We start from the raw sequence: 19,762 nt of genomic DNA, 5'->3' as shown, positions 1-19,762 counted from the left end.
TGTATGCGTTTATACATCCATACATATAAATATATGCATATGTTTTGTATATATATGAAGAGGCATGAGACAGGACTGGATAGAAGCAGAGGGAGATGGAGAAGGCCAGAGTCTGCCCAAGACTTTTAACCATGCAAGCAAAATTGAGGAAGGGTCAGTCTCTCTCTTCAGGAACATATGACAAGTATAGCATCTAAGAAGTGCAGACAGACTTTGCACAAGGTTTTCTGACACAACCATTCTTTACTTTCAGGTGCTTATTAAGAGCTGTGCACATTTACACCAATTAGCAGATGTACCTACGTTTATTTTCCCCCACCTCCGTTCCCCTGCCAGTCTGCAGCACCCTTTCAGAACCCTAGGAACTACAGCTTTTCCTCAGAATCAGCTGGCTTTTTCTTCCTGCCTAGATCAGTTTGCTGCCTCTGACACTGATGAGTCCCTCCAATAAAATAGAAATCTCCCCCTGAAAGAAATCCAGTTGGTTCCTCCCTCTCATTTATTCTAGTGACTCCACAGTCTCTCCTGCTTCTTTCTCCTCTGACTCTCTCTATTTTTTGGTCTTGTCATTACTGTGTATCTCTCCTGTTTGGGAGTCTTCCATTTTCATATTCCTGTGGACAGTAAAACCACCCGTTACTTTTCTTAATAGCAGTGCCATTTACCAAAATCTTCAATCTCTACATGAATAGGCATATCTCATCCACTGACACTCAGACAGGCATCTTTCATTCTGCAGTGGCTAGTCATCGAAAATTTACTTTACAATTGATGTAGTCTTTAAGCATCAATATTTTGGAAATGATATAAAAATGAATCACACTTTCTTTTGTCTAGCGTATTCAATACATTTTGGTAATTTCAATTGAAAAGGTGCTGAACCTGTTTTTCTTTAGAATGAGCATTGCTCAAATAACAGCAGTTTCACCTGCCTCATTCTAGCATTGAGGAGAATGCTCCACCATCTACTGTATTACAGATTCTTGTGGATTTTCTCCAGCAGCCACTTAAGACAACTGCAAGCTTGTTTTACCCTGGGGATATATATGTATGTGGCCAGTTGCTTCAGGTCATATTCCTTCCAAATGGAAGTCAGCTTGACAGCTGTTAATTTGCACTTGGCTATTCCATGTGTTGTTTTGCTCTAATTATTGGTCACTGTATGGAACAGGTGACAAATGCCCACATGAGAACCCTTTAAATCGCTGGATGTACAATCATTAGGAAAACAAACAGACAAGGTCATTAAATACTAGTTTTCTCTCCAGCCCCAAACAGAAACAGATTTTAGCCGGTTTTGACATCTGTTGGAAAGGGATGGAAAGAGGTGACAAGACCTTACTGTTTGTGAAACTAGCTTCCTATTCTGTGAGTGTCCTAGTTTCAGGGAAAAAGGGGAATTTAAGGAAAATACAATTGTTCCAAGACCAGATGCAGAATCTGGTTTATCTAATGATTTTGTCACAAGGTTCGATTAGGTGTTCTTTCCTAAGTAAAACTAAATGTGCCTACCAAAATATTTCCTCTGACCTTCAGCTACTACAACTATATCAAATTAAAGCAGGCAAAAAATTTTTCCTTTCTGAGCAAGAGAGTACTTGCTGAACAAGAATGGCAAAACACCATGTGAGCTTCCCTTCTACTGAAGTGTGGCATTGCAGAGGATATCTAATTGAAGTCTGTTCTCTCAGACTCCCAGGGCCTAATTTGGATCTTAATTTGGGCCAGATTCTCTAAGGACATAAGCAGAGGACTTGCTTTGCTCCTGGGAGTAGTGAGTAACTCTTGAATTTTTGCAAGATTATAGACCTGTCTGTAGTGAAAATTATGAATAATTTAGTTGATCTCAGTGGAGCTGCGTTAGTGAAAACAAGAAAAGATTCAGCATCTTAGAGTCTTGCAAGATTACTGCTTTTAGACCTGTGCAAGCTGAAGATATTACAACATGCTATTTGAGTGGTGTCTTGTAAAGCATGCTAAAACAATAATACAGGCACAACACGGAGAAATAGAGTGGTTGCCATAGGACATGCTTTACTAGAGACTTAATCTGAACTTAAACTCACCTCTAAATAATATCCCACTTTTTTTTTTTTTTTTTTGCCTTTTAAAAATAGGTGTAAGTGCAACCTTCACGCTACTGGCTGTAAAGAAGAAAACAAAAGACTACTTTGTGAATGTGAGCATAACACAACTGGCCCAGACTGTGGAAAATGCAAGAAGAATTATCAGGGCCGACCGTGGAGCCCTGGTTCTTATCTGCCTATACCTAAGGGCACTGCTAATATCTGTAAGTAGTTCTGTATAATAAGGTTATTTCATTACTAGAATTCTGCCCCGTATTGTAACTCTGAAGGAAGATTAATGCTGGCAAAAGTTTGTCATTTCTTTATGACCCAGTGCATATAATTGGACAAGGTGTCAAATTGTAAGCGTTAATTATAAGTATACATCATCTGTGCTCTCACATGGTTGTAAATAACTTGCATGAGAACTGCATGTTTGTGTCCATAGACAAATCCCTGGACACTGCACAGAAAGGGCTAAGGAATGAAAAAATTAGGACCCTTCACATAAAAAGCACACACAGAGGAGAGAAACCCGTGGGAATATCTGCAGTACTGCTGCAGCCGTGGTGCCCTCAGCTCTCCATTCATACATCCTTATTGCCTCGAGATTCAAAACCACCTCACCTCAATGTGTGAGATGAGGTCCTTGCTCATTTTTTGTCCATTTAAGAAAGTTAAAAAATCTCAGACCAAATTTTTCCAATTAATAACTAAAGATCTCAAGGTTGGTAAAGGAAGTTTTTACCTGACGTTGACCTGCAGTCCAGATTCACGTGCACTCTTTTAGATCGCTGTAAGTGTTGAAGGGGGAAAGCGAGGGCAAAACCTGAGTTTTTGTATCTGCTTGTTTCCAGCTAATAGCCATTCAACAACACGCATACTCGCTATTCCAGCACACTTCATATTATCCAAAGGAAGTTATTGACAGCTGCATTTCCCGGTCCTGGACAGGACTGGGTCGAAAAGAACATGGTGCTGAAAGAGAGGGCACAAAGACAAGTATGAGCATCAGTTCTTCCTTTCATGCATATATGAAATACACAATGATTCAGAATCCTCCTGAACTGAGTAACAGACTGAAATTCCTTTGAAGAAAGGATTGAAGAAGATGAGGATAAATCACCAAACCTTTTGACAGAAGTTACTAGCTTTTAAGAAGAGAGTCCACAGTTTTGCCCTGATTAAAAGCAAAACATTCATTTTAGAATATTAGAATATAACACTTTACTGAAAAGTTATTTGGGAGAAACAGAGCTTTGTATTGCAGTTGAATGAAAAGTTTAAAACCAGGAGCAATGTGCAATGCTCAGAATGTTATCTGAGACTTCAAAGCAGCAGCTGTGAAGAATCAAAACTCAAAAATGAGTATCATAGGAAGCACGACCTTATCAAGTTAAATGTGAGAGTAATAGACCAAGTAACAAGCCATGAAGTGTGGGGGCATGAAATTATGATAAAATTCTTACTGAGCAGAAAAAAAATGAAGTTCCAAAAAGTGGGGGAAAAACATTTTGTAAGAGTATTCACTTTTTCGCATGTTATAAAAAGTGAGTGTGGCTCACAGAATTAATACTTTAAAGCTTTGTTCAGAAAAAATGGTGAGATTTATGAGGTTGGTTTTATTTATATATTTTATATATATACCCACATACATACATATGTATGCACGCATATACATTTATATATATATATATATATAATGCAGTTGCTACCCCAGCAGTCATCTAAACTAGTGACAAGATACATCTGAACATGAGAATGGGGATCTTTCTAAATGCAGCTTGCCAGGGCAGTTACATCATTTCCAATCAGCTGAGCACACACCAGACGGAACAGTGGAATTAGCGCCCACCAAAAGGATGCCTGAAGCTTGTTAAAACAACTTTCAACATTATTGAATTCCATCAGATATACAGTTCCATCAAAAATCAAAACGCTTTGCAAATAATAGGCAGTCTTTTCTGGTTTTTTATTATTATTACTATTATGATAGCATCATGAAAACTTGTTTGAGTTGACAAATGCTCCACTTACCCTCAAGTCCTGACTTCAGCAGTGAGCAGCAGCAGGAATTTATGGCAAACAGGAAGAAGTATGAAGGATTTCTTCTTAGCCTTCCCAGTTGCCAGCAATAAACTGGCTTTCTGAGCTGGACCCTCCATCATACCCACAGTGGTTGGTAGCTGCTGAGTGGAGAGAGAGACCCAGCTGCCATAAGCTTGATCTCAGTGGCATCTTATGGCAATACATTTCACGTTTTAATGATACAATGAGTGAAAGGTATTTCCTTTTGTTTATGCATCCCTCTTTACATCCGTTATACCATTTATGATTATATAGACTTGACATGTCCACTCCTCCAACCTATTTTCTAAGTGACAAATCCTAATCTATTTAATCTTATCATATGTAAAACCATGCCACATCTCTGGTTATCTGTGCTTTCTTGCTCTCTTCTGGTTCTATGATGCCATTTTTGTATTTGGTGAGGCTAAAACTACACGTGATATTCTAGACATGAGAACAACGTGGATCTTTTACAGTGGCATAAAAATGTGTCTGCTTTATATTTTGTTATTACAGAGGTCACCCCGTGAGTCCTTTTTAAAGACTGTGCCGCAGTTACAACATTTCTTCTGGCATCAAGGCTGACATAAGTGACAGGTTACATGTTACAGTAGTTAGTTCAGAAATGTCATATTTGAGTTCCTTTAAAACGCTTTTTGGGTGAATATCACCTTATGTTAATTCTTATTGTTCAATATTATTTACATCTTCTAAAACACCTTCAGATGATGATAGCCATTGAGAAACTTCCTCAGATTGTGAGAATCTCTCTCACCTTCTTTGCTGTGCACATCAGTGAAAACAATTAATTTAGTATTCAGTACTTTTATACCTTGATTGCCTATCTACCCAATCATCTCTCTGGGAGGCCTCCTGCTTCTAGTGTGGTTATTTTAACAAAAAATAATTATTAATTTTTATGTCTGTAGCAAGTTGATTCTCAAAATACTGTGGTTTATATTTAACTTGACAGATTTTATGCTTTTTTTCCCTATCTTTTTCCATTGAGATGACTTACACTTTTGAAGGGTGTCTTTCCAAAATCTTCTTCATTCTGCTGTTTTGGGTTGGGTGTTGGGGGTTATTTTTGTTTAGAAGATAGCTGATTTTTATAATTTTTTTTTTAAATTGATGGGTTATATGTGATTATTCTGAGACTCTCATACACTTTATCTCTAGCCTGCCTCCATGCTGTTTGCATTAAATCTTTTTAGCTGTTCTTTTTATTTTTCTTTTAACTTCCTCCTTTTTATCTGCTCACTCTCTGAAGATTAAATATTACTGCAGTGGATTTTTTTTATCCTTTTCCTTCTCAACAAGTATATTGACTTGCAGTCCAGAAGTGGTTCTCTGGTAACTACTTCTTGAATGGGGTCCTATGTACTACTCAGAACTAAGTCAGCTTCTGTTCTTGTGGGTTGTCTGATTACTTGCTACAAGCAGCAATCATTTATGGTATGTAAAAGCTTCATTTCTTTTGTCACTTCCTGATTTAATGCCACATGTGTCAGAGCATATGAAATATTGCATTATTGTGTAAACTCTCTGCACAGCCAATGTAATTTCACTTACCCTGGTGCGTTTATGTCACCATCTCCATGGTGCGGTCAGTAATGCAGCCCTAGCATTATACTCTCCCTAGTCAGGCATGAATTCTGTAAATAGTTGCTGGAACATGTTGATAGAATTAACTTCTCTGGTTTGACCCTAAACTTCCCTTCATATATTACTTCAATTCCCTGGGGACGCTTTGTATAATCCAGTAATACAGTGTCCCTTTGATCCTCTTCCTTCCTCCTATTTTCAGACTCTATCTTTTCTATCTAAGACCAAAATATTTTAAATTTTAAATGGATTTGAAGTTTTTTTATATGAGTGTGCTTAAATAAAATACAGCTAAAAATAGTTGTATAAATGAAACAGAATTTTTCTTCACAAAATAAAAAGATCCTTTTTCTTGAGATTCTCTGAATTTGGGAAATTAGCTCAAATTCAACAAGAAGCCTAATGTCCATTTCCAAATCTTTCCCAGCTGGAACTTCTGTTGTCTCCACTGTTCTGCTTCTGCCTTTTTTTGTGGCCAGTAAGACTTTATTGTACCTTTTCAAGCTACAGCTCATGAAATACAAGACCATTCTAGATTATACTCCAGTCATAGCCTAAACCTTGATATAAAGCTGTTTTCTGTATCCTTCTGATTTTAAGTCAACATGAGTTTTTCAGGAGAAGGCAAAACGTTTTTTCCATGCTTTGCTTGTGAAAGACACAGAGTACTCTGTTGTTTACTGGCACTAACGATATTTCCCCATTTGTCTCCCGCATAGCATTTATTTTATATTTTCACTCTATCTTATTGACTATTTTGTGATTACATTTATTCCCTTGTGCTGCCACATTCTATGGATAGTTTGTTCTGCAATATGTTTTGACACTCAAAGTGAACTTATTGAATTTCTCTATACTTGGTATTACAAGATAGCTTTTCTCCTCAGCAGTCATATGTGTCTGACAGCACTAGCCCTTTTCTTCCTCCTGTTTTTTAGATCATCTTTGGCACTTACGTTCTTTGCTCCATCAGACAGAGCTAAGACTGTGCCGGGCTGCCATCCATCAACGCCTGCTCGCTTTTTGTCAGTCCCTCCACAACCAATAACCTGTACCAGAAGTGCTTGACACTCGGCAAAAACCGCCTCCCAGCTGTCACATGACTTTCCTAATTCATAGTTCAGTGTGAAACAAAGGATTGACCAGGACACGGGGAACATTGGTGGTTCTTTTCAGTCAACAGTTAGGCAGATAGTCTCAATCAGTTTACTGAATTTCTCCTGCAGTGGGTCCCCCTCCGATAGTACAGCTTCTGTCTCAGCAGCACGGCCTTAATCCTCCCTGAACGGGAAAAGATTTACGAGGCATCACTGCTGCACAGCTGCCACAGGAACAGTTTCTGGCAAAAAATATGGCACTTGAAGTATTGCACTGATTGCCCTCATCTGTGTTTGTAGTTTTCCCCATGAATATTTCCTGACACAAAGCCGTCTTGAAGGACCGGGCTAAATGAAGTTGGCCAAGAGGTTGTGTGATGGCAAGCTTTCTATTCAGGAATCCAGGTAGCATGGATCCCTGTAACTGAAAAGATCACACATCCTCCTGTCCTGTCAAAGCAGACTCATAAAGTAGATAGCGTCCCATTTTCTAAGGGCCCCATTCTCCCAAACAACTGGAAGGAGCTTTCCAGTGCCTACTTCATGACTGAGGTAGAGGAGGGGATCCCACATGATCTCAATTTGAAGGAATGGGACACTCGTGCTTAAGATATAAAATGTTGCTCCTTGATGATTTTGATAACATCTTCCATAGAGAAAAAGGAAGATATGAATACAATAATAAGTTACAAAACAGCAAGGCTTCTTGTTGTTCCTGTTTTGTATTACATATTAATTTTGGCTCATGAAGCTTACGGAAGCTGTAAAGCCACAGGAAGATGTCACACAAAAGCTGTGTCAGGCTGGGAAACTTGGTGGTGGGGGCAAAACTGTAGTGCATCAAGAGCATTCAGGAAGACAGAAGTGTCAGGAAAACCTGCAAATGATAAACTAACTTCCCTCCAACTAGGTATCCAGTGCAATGGCCAGCAAAACATTGCAGGTACATACCTAAAAAACAATGCGCTATAATTTTTTTTAATTTTTTATGTATATTTGTATTTATTTTATAATTTTTTTTATTGTATTTTTTTAAAATGGGGCTTGAAAAATTATTCTTCAGCACTCTACCCTCTTGCGTGACCCTGCTGAGTTGGTTGGTTGTGCTGGTTATGGTGGCATCTGTTCCTGGGAAATGAATTGCTTCCATCCGTCACTGGTTTCAAACAACTCTATTTTTGCCATATACAGTGAAGAGGAACAATGAAAGAGGGTTCTAGTCCTTAAGCAGCAGTACGGGAAGGCAAAGTCTCTGTTACAAGATACTCAAAGTTCTAAAAATAGTCTGAGTTTCGGGCTTTTTGAAGTTTCTACTATCTAATATTCTATCAATAAATTATGTTTACTTGAAAAAAATCCTTTGATCTCACTGGGAGTTTCCTAGACAGAGAGTTTTCAATACTGGTTTGGAATCACTAAAACATCATGAGAAAAAGTCCAAATTTTACAAGGTGTTACCCAATAAACCAATAACTAAATATTTTCTCTGTCCCATTTATTTGTGGCAATATTGCTTGGGAAAGCAGAGGTGGAGGATAACAAACTTAATCTAAGCAGTTTTTTTCTGGGAACTGAAAAATTTTCAATCTTTACAGAGCAAGCAACTGCAAAATTAACAGTAGCAGGAGTTCTAGGGCTCTTGCAATGAAACACACATGAAATTTCCTAAGAATTGTGTCTTTCACTGTGTACGGTCCTTTGGTTGAATACAGGTTTGGCAATATATGAAAAGTTTACTCCTATGATCATAACGATCACTCCCGTTGAGGGATTACAAGATGCTAGGTTCCTCCAGCTTCTCAGGGCTTTAAATTACTAGAGAATTCAGAACTTCTGAAATTGATGCTGAGGATCTGATATTGCAATCATGCCTCAGTGGAGGAGTTGCAAAGGGAAAAAAGACTCACTGCAGGGAGTGCTGTCATGCTGCAGCACAGATATTCTAGCAAAAGAATGTGGCATTAACAGTCCTGCTCTGACTCTTTGCTATGGAAAGCTCTATATTTTGTTCCTGTTTAAGAGTTAAAATGTGTGATGTAGAGTGCAATTATAAGGACGTCTCTCTTGTCAGAAAACCTCTCACACAGCTTTGATCAGCAATTAATATGAATCCAAACTTGCACTGCATTATTTACTATCATATCCTGCCACGCCTTCATAGGAGGCGGTCTTAATTCTCACTCTCTGGGCTATATTCACCTCACCTGGATAATTCACGGAGCTCTTGGTGACACTCCTTCCCTGAATGTGAGCGAGCGGCGAGCTGGGTGTAGTGTTTTGATAGCAGCAGGAGCCTGTCCCTGGCTCCCTGTCATATGGCAGGTGCACGTTCAGCTTGTGATGGAGAAGAGGCAGAGAAGCGCACGGGAAAGATGGTAGCCAAGACCAAGTTGACAGAATAATTCCTTCATCCCACACATACTCCCTGCCCAGGAAGAGATGTAGCCTGGCCGCATCAGTTGCGCTGCTGGCAGGAAGCGCACCCGGGCACTGACGATGGAGGCGATGAGAGGGACTGCAGGGTGTGACCCGCCCTGAGACTGGAAGCAGCAGCGTGGCCCTTCTCACCGAAAGCCTGATGCTCTTCCTTTGTGTTACGGATTTCACGCTGGCACAAACTATAGAAGAAATCAAAAGCTTGCTTTCTTTGCTAGCATCTGATTTGCTTTTTTCTCCATTCTCAATAGTCAGCTCCATGGTAGCTAATAGCTAAAACAACCCATTTCTGGAAAAAGGGGAAAAGAGAAAATTACAGGGCAGATGCAGAAGATAGTATGAAAGGAAAACACCAGATTTTTTTCTCTCAAGTAATGCATGTATATTTAGATGCACTTACAGTGAACATGTAATATACCAAACCACCCTCAAGTCAAGTCAAAAATAATAAATAGTATTAGAGACTTTCTTCTGCAGTGTTTGCCATTTTGGGGGCAGTAGCTACCCCTGAACTTTCTTTGCACGCTTTACTTGCTGTTTCCTCACTAGAAAACTGTTACCAATAATAACCATCCCAGTGATTTCAACTGGAAGATAATTTAGACTGAACATTGCTTTGGTTTAACAACTGAATATACATAAATGCAATCACTTGGTTTTATTTACTCTTTATGTCTAGCGAATAGAGTTGTGCATCAAGGGAAGTAGTAATCGGCCTGATTCTTCATCTCTCTCTCTGTAACCTGTTCACATCATTTCACTGCTGCAAAGTACTCACAGATTTCAATACAAGGCTGACTGGAAGCGATCCACGTCACGTAACGTACCGGTTTCTGTCCAAAGGGCCGGCAGCGGTGGGATGACTCCCCACAGCCCGTTGGCGTCCCCGGCGGTGGTGCCACGGGAGGAGCCGTGCAGTCGGGCCCCCGCATGCCTCCGCGTTGCCAGAGAGGGAGAGGCAGAATCACACCTCCTGTGCCTTGTTACCTAAGGACTTGCACCAAATACAGCTCGGCTGAATTCAAGAGCTAGCCTCAATATGTAACTCCAGATCTCACAAAAACATTCGCACTAAGAATAATTTTCCCATCATATGTGCGGTTTTCACAGAGTGTTAATAGATCCTGCTTCGTGGCCCTACATAACCAGCTCTTTTCCAGACAAACTTAGAAGTGCCATTCTCACTCTCTTTAGCAGAAAGGGCATAAAGTAGTGCACTATCAAGGCCAGTCACCACACAGAGGGATACCTGGTATTACAAAAATCAAGCTGGTTACAGAAGATCACACCAACCCAGAAACTCTGTACAGAAATAGCAAAAGAGCTTTTCAAACAGAACCTGAAGACAGCTTCACAAGGTTAATACAGAGCCCTTCAGTCTAGCAGGCATCTTGTTTTCATTATTCTCTGCCCAGGAAACATTTATCACTATGAATTCATGGAAAATTTTGAAATACAGGAAAATGAGGAGAGCGGACTTGCAGGAAAACCTCTCCCTTTGCTACAATCTGTTCAGGAGAGAAAGGAAAGGATATTTGTATGTGCGTGTAGGAGAGAGAGAGGTTTGAGGTGGGGGAGTATACCCAGAGGAAATACAAATACCATTTCACAGTGAGTGCGAGAACACAGTATCTGTATTTTACCTAATATTTGTGTAGAAAGGAAAACGAATCCTGCTAATTTAAAACAGCTACAATGACTTCCAAAAATGTAAACAAGCTTGCCCTTGAAACTCAGGGGAAAATTATTTGAAAATTGATTGCCTTTTTGACATTTAAGACAAAGGGATAGAAGTTCTCTTATATTATCCTAACTGAAAAAAGCACTTTTTGTTACTTTTAGAACTATAACAGCATTGTTCTATTATGGTGATATTTTTATTTAATTTTTAATACCTCATAATTCTAACATTTTGGACAATACATGTTAATCTCAGCGGAAGTAGAAATAATTAAGTTTGCAAACAACATCTGAGTGTGGGGCTCGGTTAGTAGCAGGTGCTGTCTCCAATGCCATGCCCAGCACTCTGCCAGACCACAGGTTCCATAGGATATGAACCCAGAGAGCTGCAGTTCTGACGTGTGCCCCAGGACTGATGCGGTGAAACACAGAAGATCTGTTTATGGTCGCCATTCTGCAAATGCAATTACTTCAGCATTGTCTTAGCCATGCCACAAGTTAGAAATGGTCCCAACTTGACTCTGCAACCTTGCTTACAGTGAATATCATTTATCCCCAAGACATTCTTTCGCCCCAGTTTGCTTAATTGCAGAATGAGGTCCATGCCATCTCTGAGTAAGTCAGAACTTCAAGATAGATGTTGAAAGAAGTATAGCAGATGTTTAATGGAGAAACAGACAGATTTCTGCAGTAAAATGCATGCCATCAAAAGTCAATAAAACTTACAAAAGGCAAACTGTATTTAACTAAGAGGATGCAAATACCCAGGATTTAAATACCGATCTGCAATTTGTGACTTTAACCCAAGAGACTAGCAATAGTGCCATTAGCAATGCCATTTAACCTAAAGAAAATGGCATTTCAGGAAAGATTTCATGTCCATGTTTTTGTGCTACACACCTTTCAGGGCAGACCTGACAACAAGCTACATGTTGGGACTGCATCATGCAACATGAGATCCCGCATTGCTAATCCAGCAGAGGAGTTTTACTCCTCAGCAGCCCCACCTCTTCTGGTAAATCTCACCTGCCTCTGGAATGGTTTCCTTGCATTAATTCAGCTTAGGAATTGAAATGGGGGGGGGGGGGGGGGGGGGGGGGCGGGAATCAAAGAGAGTCAATATGACCAACCTAAGGCATTAGATTCTTTCACTCAATTACATTTCTTTTCCATAGCTTAATTTAGATAACCATCAGGTAAAAGAGGAAAAAATAGCTATATACAGTTAATGCAACAGAAGGTATCAACTGATTTAAGCAGCTGGCCAAAGCAGTTAGCAATGCATCTATCCCTTGGTTAAATTATTCTCCTAGATCTGCATAATACATGCATGACTGATATTTTTATCTAGAGCATTAAACCTAATGGCTGGTTAGTTGAAATACAAAACTGTTCTGAACAAATTCATGAAGTTCAGAGAGCTGGTGTAGGTTCCAGAAATACCCATCTGTTAATACATTTTAGTGGTCCCTGCAGCCTCGTACTGAAAAATCTAAAGACTCCGCATTTATAAAGGGCTGGGTACATATTGGCAGTTGCTTGAGTTTAACCATGTATTGATATAATATTCTGAAAATTAGGAGAAAATTGTTTTCAGAATCTTAGATGTAATAGCTCAGCCAACTTCAGCAAACAGCTAACTATACTTTTTTGTGTTTTCTTTCTCTACAGGTATACCCAGTATTTCCAGTATTGGTAGTAAGTAATAAAACCAGTATTGTTTTGCATTGTCATTCAGCTTCTTGGATCTAATTTCCCAACATCCCTTTCTGTTGTAGACAATGTTTCTCTGAAAATGTGCTCTATAGTGCAGGGGCTATGTATTGGCCTTCCTCTGTTGCGTTAACACGTAACCGTATTACGTGGTCAGAGAGAATGTCACTCCTGACAACACATCTGCCTTCCGCTCCAGATTTTCTATCAGCAGATGGAAACTGAGTGCTATAAAACTGCGTGTTGTACAGAGAATTAAGACACTGTTCCACAGAAAATATTTGTTGAGTATCTTTTAAAAAAAAAAAAAAAAGTGTTTGCTAATAACAGAGAAGTATATAGGACCATTAATTTTCGTGTGTGTGTAAATTCAAAGAGCAAATGAGTTTATAAATGGAAGAATTTTCATTTTTATGAAGTAGCTTAGCAAATGCAGTGTATCTGCTGGAATCTTTGCATTAACTCCGGCAGCCTTTGAACTGGGCTTTACTCCACAAAATAAACGGAATTGTGTTCTTTCACAAAAACCTGCTTTCCTGTATGCAATTAAAGCACCAAAATATTACACTTAAACTATAACAAAACCATAACACCGTTATGTAAAGAGCTACTATATCAATGAAATAGATGATTAATTAAATAAAGCACTTGAAGGGACTACGTGCACAGTAGCTCAGCTGTGAGTCTCAGCTGAGTTCCACAGCTGAGAAGTGCACGCAGTCATGGCACGTTAGCTAATTACAAATAAAGCAGGGAGGTAGAAATGGGATGGTGCTGTGGCTAACTGAAAGAATATTCCCCACAGCCTCAGCTTTGCAGAGGCTTTAGACACAACTTGTGTGATGCAGGACTATCACAATGATAAAACATCACAGTAGTAAAATGCAATTTGCCATACCTGATATCCAGCTGAAAAGCTTCTAATAATTTGGGTAAAACTGTCTCGCTTCTTATGATGCAGGGTCAGGTCTGTCAATTTATAAATCAACTCAGTTTACTTAAGCTCATGAATGGTGCTGATTTGTTAAGCTGTAGACAGCAAGTTAAATGCCATCAAAACTAGCCTCCTTGCAAATGAGAGCAGCGTTAAGGGCTGAATGCCATGGCATCTGTTTTGCAGCTTTAAGTAGTGAAACAGCATCAGTGACAAGAACATGCAAATGAAAGCCTTCAATCTTAATAATGTAATTTTCCCACTGTAGTATCTCCGTTGGCATTTGCATGACTGCAAATGCATAGTGATATGCTATTTTCAAAACCTTGTGTTTATACATATATTTTAACACCAAAAAAATGAACTAAATGAAAGAGAAGTTTATGTCACTGTTCTCAGGAATATTCCTGCCATTAATAACAGAAATGGGATGAATGGGAAAATAGCTCTTTGGAGTTTGGTTGTGCTATAGTTTCTTAGTACTGTGTTGCATGGACTATATGGTTGTGTTCTCACTTCACACTCCATACAGCCTTCGTCACCACATTTACCATTTCTGAGCATCAGCAGATGTTGGCCTTTGAAAACTTAATAGGGAAACTCAAACACCTTTTAAACAATGGTGACCTGAAAGGATGCATTGTTGACCTCTCTGTATTTTACACTGGGGTGATTAGTACAGTTTATCTATTACAAATGGAGAAAATTCTGTTTAACATTCCATAGGCAATAGAAGAGTTTCTGCAAGTCTATGCTTTATCTTTAATCTGCTGGAAATGTCTTGGAATAATATGTGGTAGAATTCAACAAATTTCTTTGCCTACCTGGAAAGGATGAAGCATGAGCATCTTTTCATGAGCACAAGTAAATACTGATATTCTGCTTGGTTTTTTCATGTGTTTTTTTCCTAAATAGCTCAGGGGGAAATAGCTCTACTTGCACAATGTTCTGAACATCTTTCCTATAAGATAGCAATAGCAGAATTATCGTTAAACAAGGATAGAACCCATAAATTTATCCTGGTCTCTAAGAGAATTTAACAGAAGTACAATTAACACATAAAAACAAACAAGATTAATTAGTTCTGGCTGCTTTAATGGATTCTGCATGATTTCTTCTTTTGTCTATGCTAATACAATGTTTGTGTTCATATCAGCAGAGTTTTTCCCCATCTGGGGACAGGAAGTTACTCTCAGGAGATACAGTTTGGGTTTTATTTTGCCTGGCAACAAACACTAACGGGGGGGTATTGGCTTTTGTGTGCTTCAGGCTTTGCCTAGTATATAAGGAGGATGGGGTTGGGGTGGGGGGTTATGAAGACTAAACTGCCAGCATGCAAAGAAGATGCCACTGCAAGCGATGTTCATTTAACACTTTTAAGACTGCAATGAAAGCAAGCAAAGAAAAATAAAATATATTTACCTGTGTGCACATATATGTATCATTCTCTATTCCTTTTTTACCTCAAAGGATTTTGTATTAAAGCAGCTCATCATGAAAGTTTGAACACAAAGAAGTGGTCATTAAGTAAACATCCTTTCTGATCATCTAGAAGAAGGAAAAAAAAAAAATCAGAGCTTTCCCATTAAGGTCATTTGTACCTGCTGTTGTCTAATAGGTGTTGAATAATAGGTTCTCTGATCATTTCCAGCATTCTTGATTCCAATGCTGGCCCTTTCAGCATTTTTCAGCCATGTCTGGAAAAATACTGGTGAAAGTGTTAGCAATTAATGAGTCCCAAAACCATTTCATAATTTTAAGCAATGCTTACATACAGTATGTAAATATTCTGAAAAATACATTATTTTACTTGCTAAAATAATGATTGTATGATTTTACATAGACTAATGCATCAAAATGTTCATTATTGTGACCAAATATCAAAGTTACTAATTGATTTCAGCCTTTCACGGCAACAGTTCATGTATGCCTTCAAAAAGTTGAATCTTCTAAACTATAGCTTCTATCTTTTTTCCTGTAAAGCATAACTCCACTAATTATGCTAAACAGTTTGTTATAAAGGGTATAATTAGATACAGGATAGGATAGACATGATGTGCAAATAGCTCTGTGTGGGTGATTATCACCTTAAAGCCTGCTGGTGGCAGATGAGTCAGAGTTTAGAGACAGACCGTGCACCCAAGTGCAAGATGCAATCACGATAATCAAATGGTAGTTTCTGCTTTGTTCTCTATGGTTTTGTTTTTCTTTATAGCCAATTTCAAATTAAGAGAACTTTTTTTTTTTTTAATGATAACGAATGCAAGACAAAAGTAAAAACAAAAAAGACTGAATGGGCACTCTTTTATTTTATTGTTTTCTTAACCTTGAAATATCTAGTAGGTCTTTTTCTGGAACTAAAATAGTATCAGGATGAGTGTAGCTTTATTTGTTTTACATATTTGTTATGAAATTTTAATGTGGTAAATATATATCATAAAAGGTTGTGAGAGCAAATACTAGCTGATTTTTTTTTTCTTTTTTATAACAACACAAAGTATTTTGGACCTGATTTTGTCCCCTTGTGGTAACTGAGAAGTTCTCTCATTAAATTTACAGTCATGGGATCAAAGCCATTACAATGCCAAGCTCTGGACTATAGTTGAGTATATACACAACACCCACATATGTCAGTAGGATATAAACATGCATAACTAGGTTGTACATTACTTTTCTATTACTATTTGAGGTCAAGTTTTACAGAGAGCGCTGTACTGTTGAGAAACCATTAAGATGCTTATCTCCTTAGAACATTCAAATATTGTCTTCAGACTATAAATATTATTTTGGACATACTAGCAAAATGTTCCCATTTCAATTCAATTTTATCCAAATTTGACTTTTTAATAAATAATACTGTTAATCAGGATCCTAGTCTAAGGCAATCACCTTATCTAAGTAACTGATTATAGTATCAGGCCAGTAACAACATTTGTTTTCCCTCCTTTAATAGTTTGAAGCACTCAGAATTTTTCACTTTAACAATTAGATTTTCCATTATATTAAAACATTACCGGCCTGAAAGAAAATACTGATAGCCTATGTGGTATAATGCACTCATTTGAACACTGAATCTAAAAGAAATGTAACATTCCAAATAAAACACATTATGAGTATTTTATTTACCTGGTAGGATTCATAACAAAGCCAGTTTTCTTCTGTATAACTAGGATTTCACTCTTGAAGTTCATTAAGCAGAGAGCCTGCGCTGACCCCAGCGCTGAGCAGAAACCGTCTCTTTGCAGAGTGATTTCTAGTGCAGGGTCAAAAACTGCCAACGCTGCTCCAGGGAGCACTGACAGGTTGTTGGGGTGGGATTTGGGGGAGTCTTTGTTTCCATTTTTGTTTTGCCAGATCCACCAATTTAACAGATAAGAAGAGCCATTCTCACCAGTCTAGTAGACATGGCCACTGACAGTTTAGTATTGTTTCTCATTCTGCATCTCAGTTTACCTTCATCACCTTCGGTTAGTTAAAAACAGTGTCTCAGTCAAATAGTCTTTTCAATGCTTTTTTCATTTGCTGTAATATACGGGAAATTACTTAGTTCACAGTTATCTTTGTTTTAACCATTAATAAACAATCAAGTGATAGGACACTATAGAAAATAAGATATCAACATTTCAATATGTACCATGGTACCCATACAAAACACATTGCACTTGCAATATGCAAGTTTAGCTGCAGTTACTCAAGGAAGTTTATAGAGAGCAGACATGATCCACAAAGAGATTTAAAAAACTAATTATCTATAAATCTTGGGGAGAAATTGCTGGGAAAAAAAGCACTTCTGTGTTTTCCCCTCTCTTCTTTTTCTTTCTGTCCCTTAGACATGTAATCAGTTTATTTCATAGAGTATAAGGGAAGAATGAGGTTTCCAAATCAGCAGTCTGATTTTTAAAAAAAGATCTTGATTTACTGTTCTTCATCAGTTGTGAATTACTATACAGTAATCCTAGTCGACCAGCCAATTTCAGCATCTTTGTAGGAAAAAGCAGAACCAATCAAAATAAAAAGGAACAACCCCTGCGAACTATGAACAGAATAATTTACTTTTTTTTGTCATGAGATAAGTACCTAAATATTTCCTTCCAAAAATACTTGAGTTCATTGTGCACTTTTGCAAATATTTTAGTGGAAATACTTACAATTGAAGGATACTCCCTCAGACCTCATTAGTTTGAGAATTAGCCAACACATTTGTTAAAATCAGTGGATTTTTTTCTGATATCTAAAGTTTCCAGAGCTGGATCATTGGATTATTTTTTTTTTTAAAGCCTCTAAAAAGATCACTTTCTTTTACTCTAAGACAACAAGTGGACATGTAAAGGACTAATTGCATTTAAATTCTTCCAACAGTTACAAAAGCTGTTATGGCTGAGGAGCTGCCATAAAACAACCACATCTTCACATTTATGCAGAATTCTCCTTTCTTCAAAGGAACAGGTATGAAACTACATTGCTCCAAAAAAGATTGCCTAACATTGGCCAAGTATTTTTTTTTAAACTTAATTAAGGGGTGATTTTTTTAAAGAACTTTTTCAGCATTTCTTCTCTTTTGACGAGTTAGGTTTTGCAGTGTTATGAAAGTGCCGAAAGGCAAATTCTATGTGAGGTAGGTTATCATGACTTCAGACCGACCTAAAGAGGTAGAAATGCTGTAATAATGATAGTGTGATCTTTGCAAGAAGTGATGGAATATGATCTGATATAAACACACCCAATTATTCCAGCAGTTACTAAATCTGCCATTGATTTCAGTGAGCATTATTTTTTATTATTTCTAATTTTTTGTCTAATATTAACACCTAAACCCACTGTCATACATATAACTCCACTGTGCTCAGCAGGCATCTATATTTTAGAATAGATATTTACTCTCAACTACTCATGGTTTAAAACAGGCAGTGGCAAGGCCAGTTTTCTATGACTAGAAACATGGCCTTCTACTAGAATCATTAAGCTTACATTGACAATTTTTTTAATGCTTTTTAGTGTTTTAAATAGAAGTTGAAGGAAAGTTAAAAAACATCTTAATCAGTCTCTCAAAGGGGTTCCTTATTGTTATTATAAATTAAATAAGTAATGATGGTTGTCAACACAAATGCTCCCTCTCTGCCATTGCAGTGAGCATTATTTAAGACTTACTGATTTATTAGTAGTAGCTTTCAGCATTGTTTGTGGACTGGGTCAGCAGAAACAGTTTAGGAGATGAAAATACGCTAGTCTGCCGTTGAGTGCAGATGCCCAGGCAGCAACGTAGTCTTCATACACTCCATCACCTGTGCTCTTCACCCCTGAGGAAGGATCGCTCCTCTCAGCGGGAATACATTTTAATTTTAGCCAGCTCAGTACTTGGTTGGAGTGAGAAACCAACAAAGTGCTGATTAATTTCTGCCAACATCATGACAGGTTTTTTTCATGTGCACCTGTCTGGTTGGAATCAGGCTGAAACTACCCGTTCATTTCCATTATTTCCCCAATCTGAAACCATGATGGAGCCCATGGTGTAGACTGCAGTTCCAGTGAATATTTGAGACAGATTTTCTTCATTTAATATCATAGGTAATTCCAATACTGTATATCCAAAAAAAAGGATTGGGAGAAAAAAAAAGGAAATGATCATACAACCTAATTAATATAATGCAATCAGTTTCTCCTTACTTCATGAAAGTAAGATTTTTTTTCCCCCCCCCAATAGTTGTTTTCTGCATATAACTAGCTTTGGAACAATAGTAACTAAAAAAGCAGAAATTTCCAATGCAAATTTAAAATGTCACAGCTGATTTTCTGCTCAGTCATATAGCTCACATACCTCTACTCTTGAAGGTGCCTACAGTAGCTTCACTTTTAAATAACAACACTAAAACATACTCTTAGAAACTCTTTTTCACATTTCTGTAGCCGTGTTTGCCCAGAATAACTGTCATAGAATATTACAGTAGATTTATATAGCATATCTCCTAGAATACCTACACCAAAATTCATTAATTATTCTAGCAAATAATGACTTTAATTACAGAATACAGTGTCCATACATGGAACTGTTCTGGAAAAGCTGGGTTTATCTAGTCAACTTCTCTGTAAATAAAACCCTTAGTGGCAATCACTGAAGACTACAAATATTTTCACAATTTGCTGTAAAAGAATAACGAGCTGCT

General features: G+C 37.9%; 1 protein-coding gene across 7 annotated transcripts in view; it reads left to right on the top strand.

Moving 5' to 3' along the window:
- Positions 1–19,762, top strand: part of NTNG1 (netrin G1) — a 149,886-nt gene that overhangs the window by 88,457 nt on the left and 41,667 nt on the right. For all 7 annotated transcript variants that reach the window (XM_050900912.1, XM_050900909.1, XM_050900907.1 and 4 more), the window contains exons 3-4: positions 2,118–2,290; positions 12,626–12,652. In XM_050900912.1, coding sequence (XP_050756869.1) covers positions 2,118–2,290; positions 12,626–12,652 — 200 coding nt within the window. The remainder of the gene's footprint in view (positions 1–2,117; positions 2,291–12,625; positions 12,653–19,762) is intronic.

The sequence above is a fragment of the Gymnogyps californianus genome, chromosome 8 (genome assembly GCF_018139145.2).
Source record: "Gymnogyps californianus isolate 813 chromosome 8, ASM1813914v2, whole genome shotgun sequence".
NCBI classification, from domain to species: domain Eukaryota; kingdom Metazoa; phylum Chordata; class Aves; order Accipitriformes; family Cathartidae; genus Gymnogyps; species Gymnogyps californianus.
The sequence above is the reverse complement of the archived record's forward strand: the minus strand, read 5'-3'. Positions and strand labels throughout refer to the sequence as shown.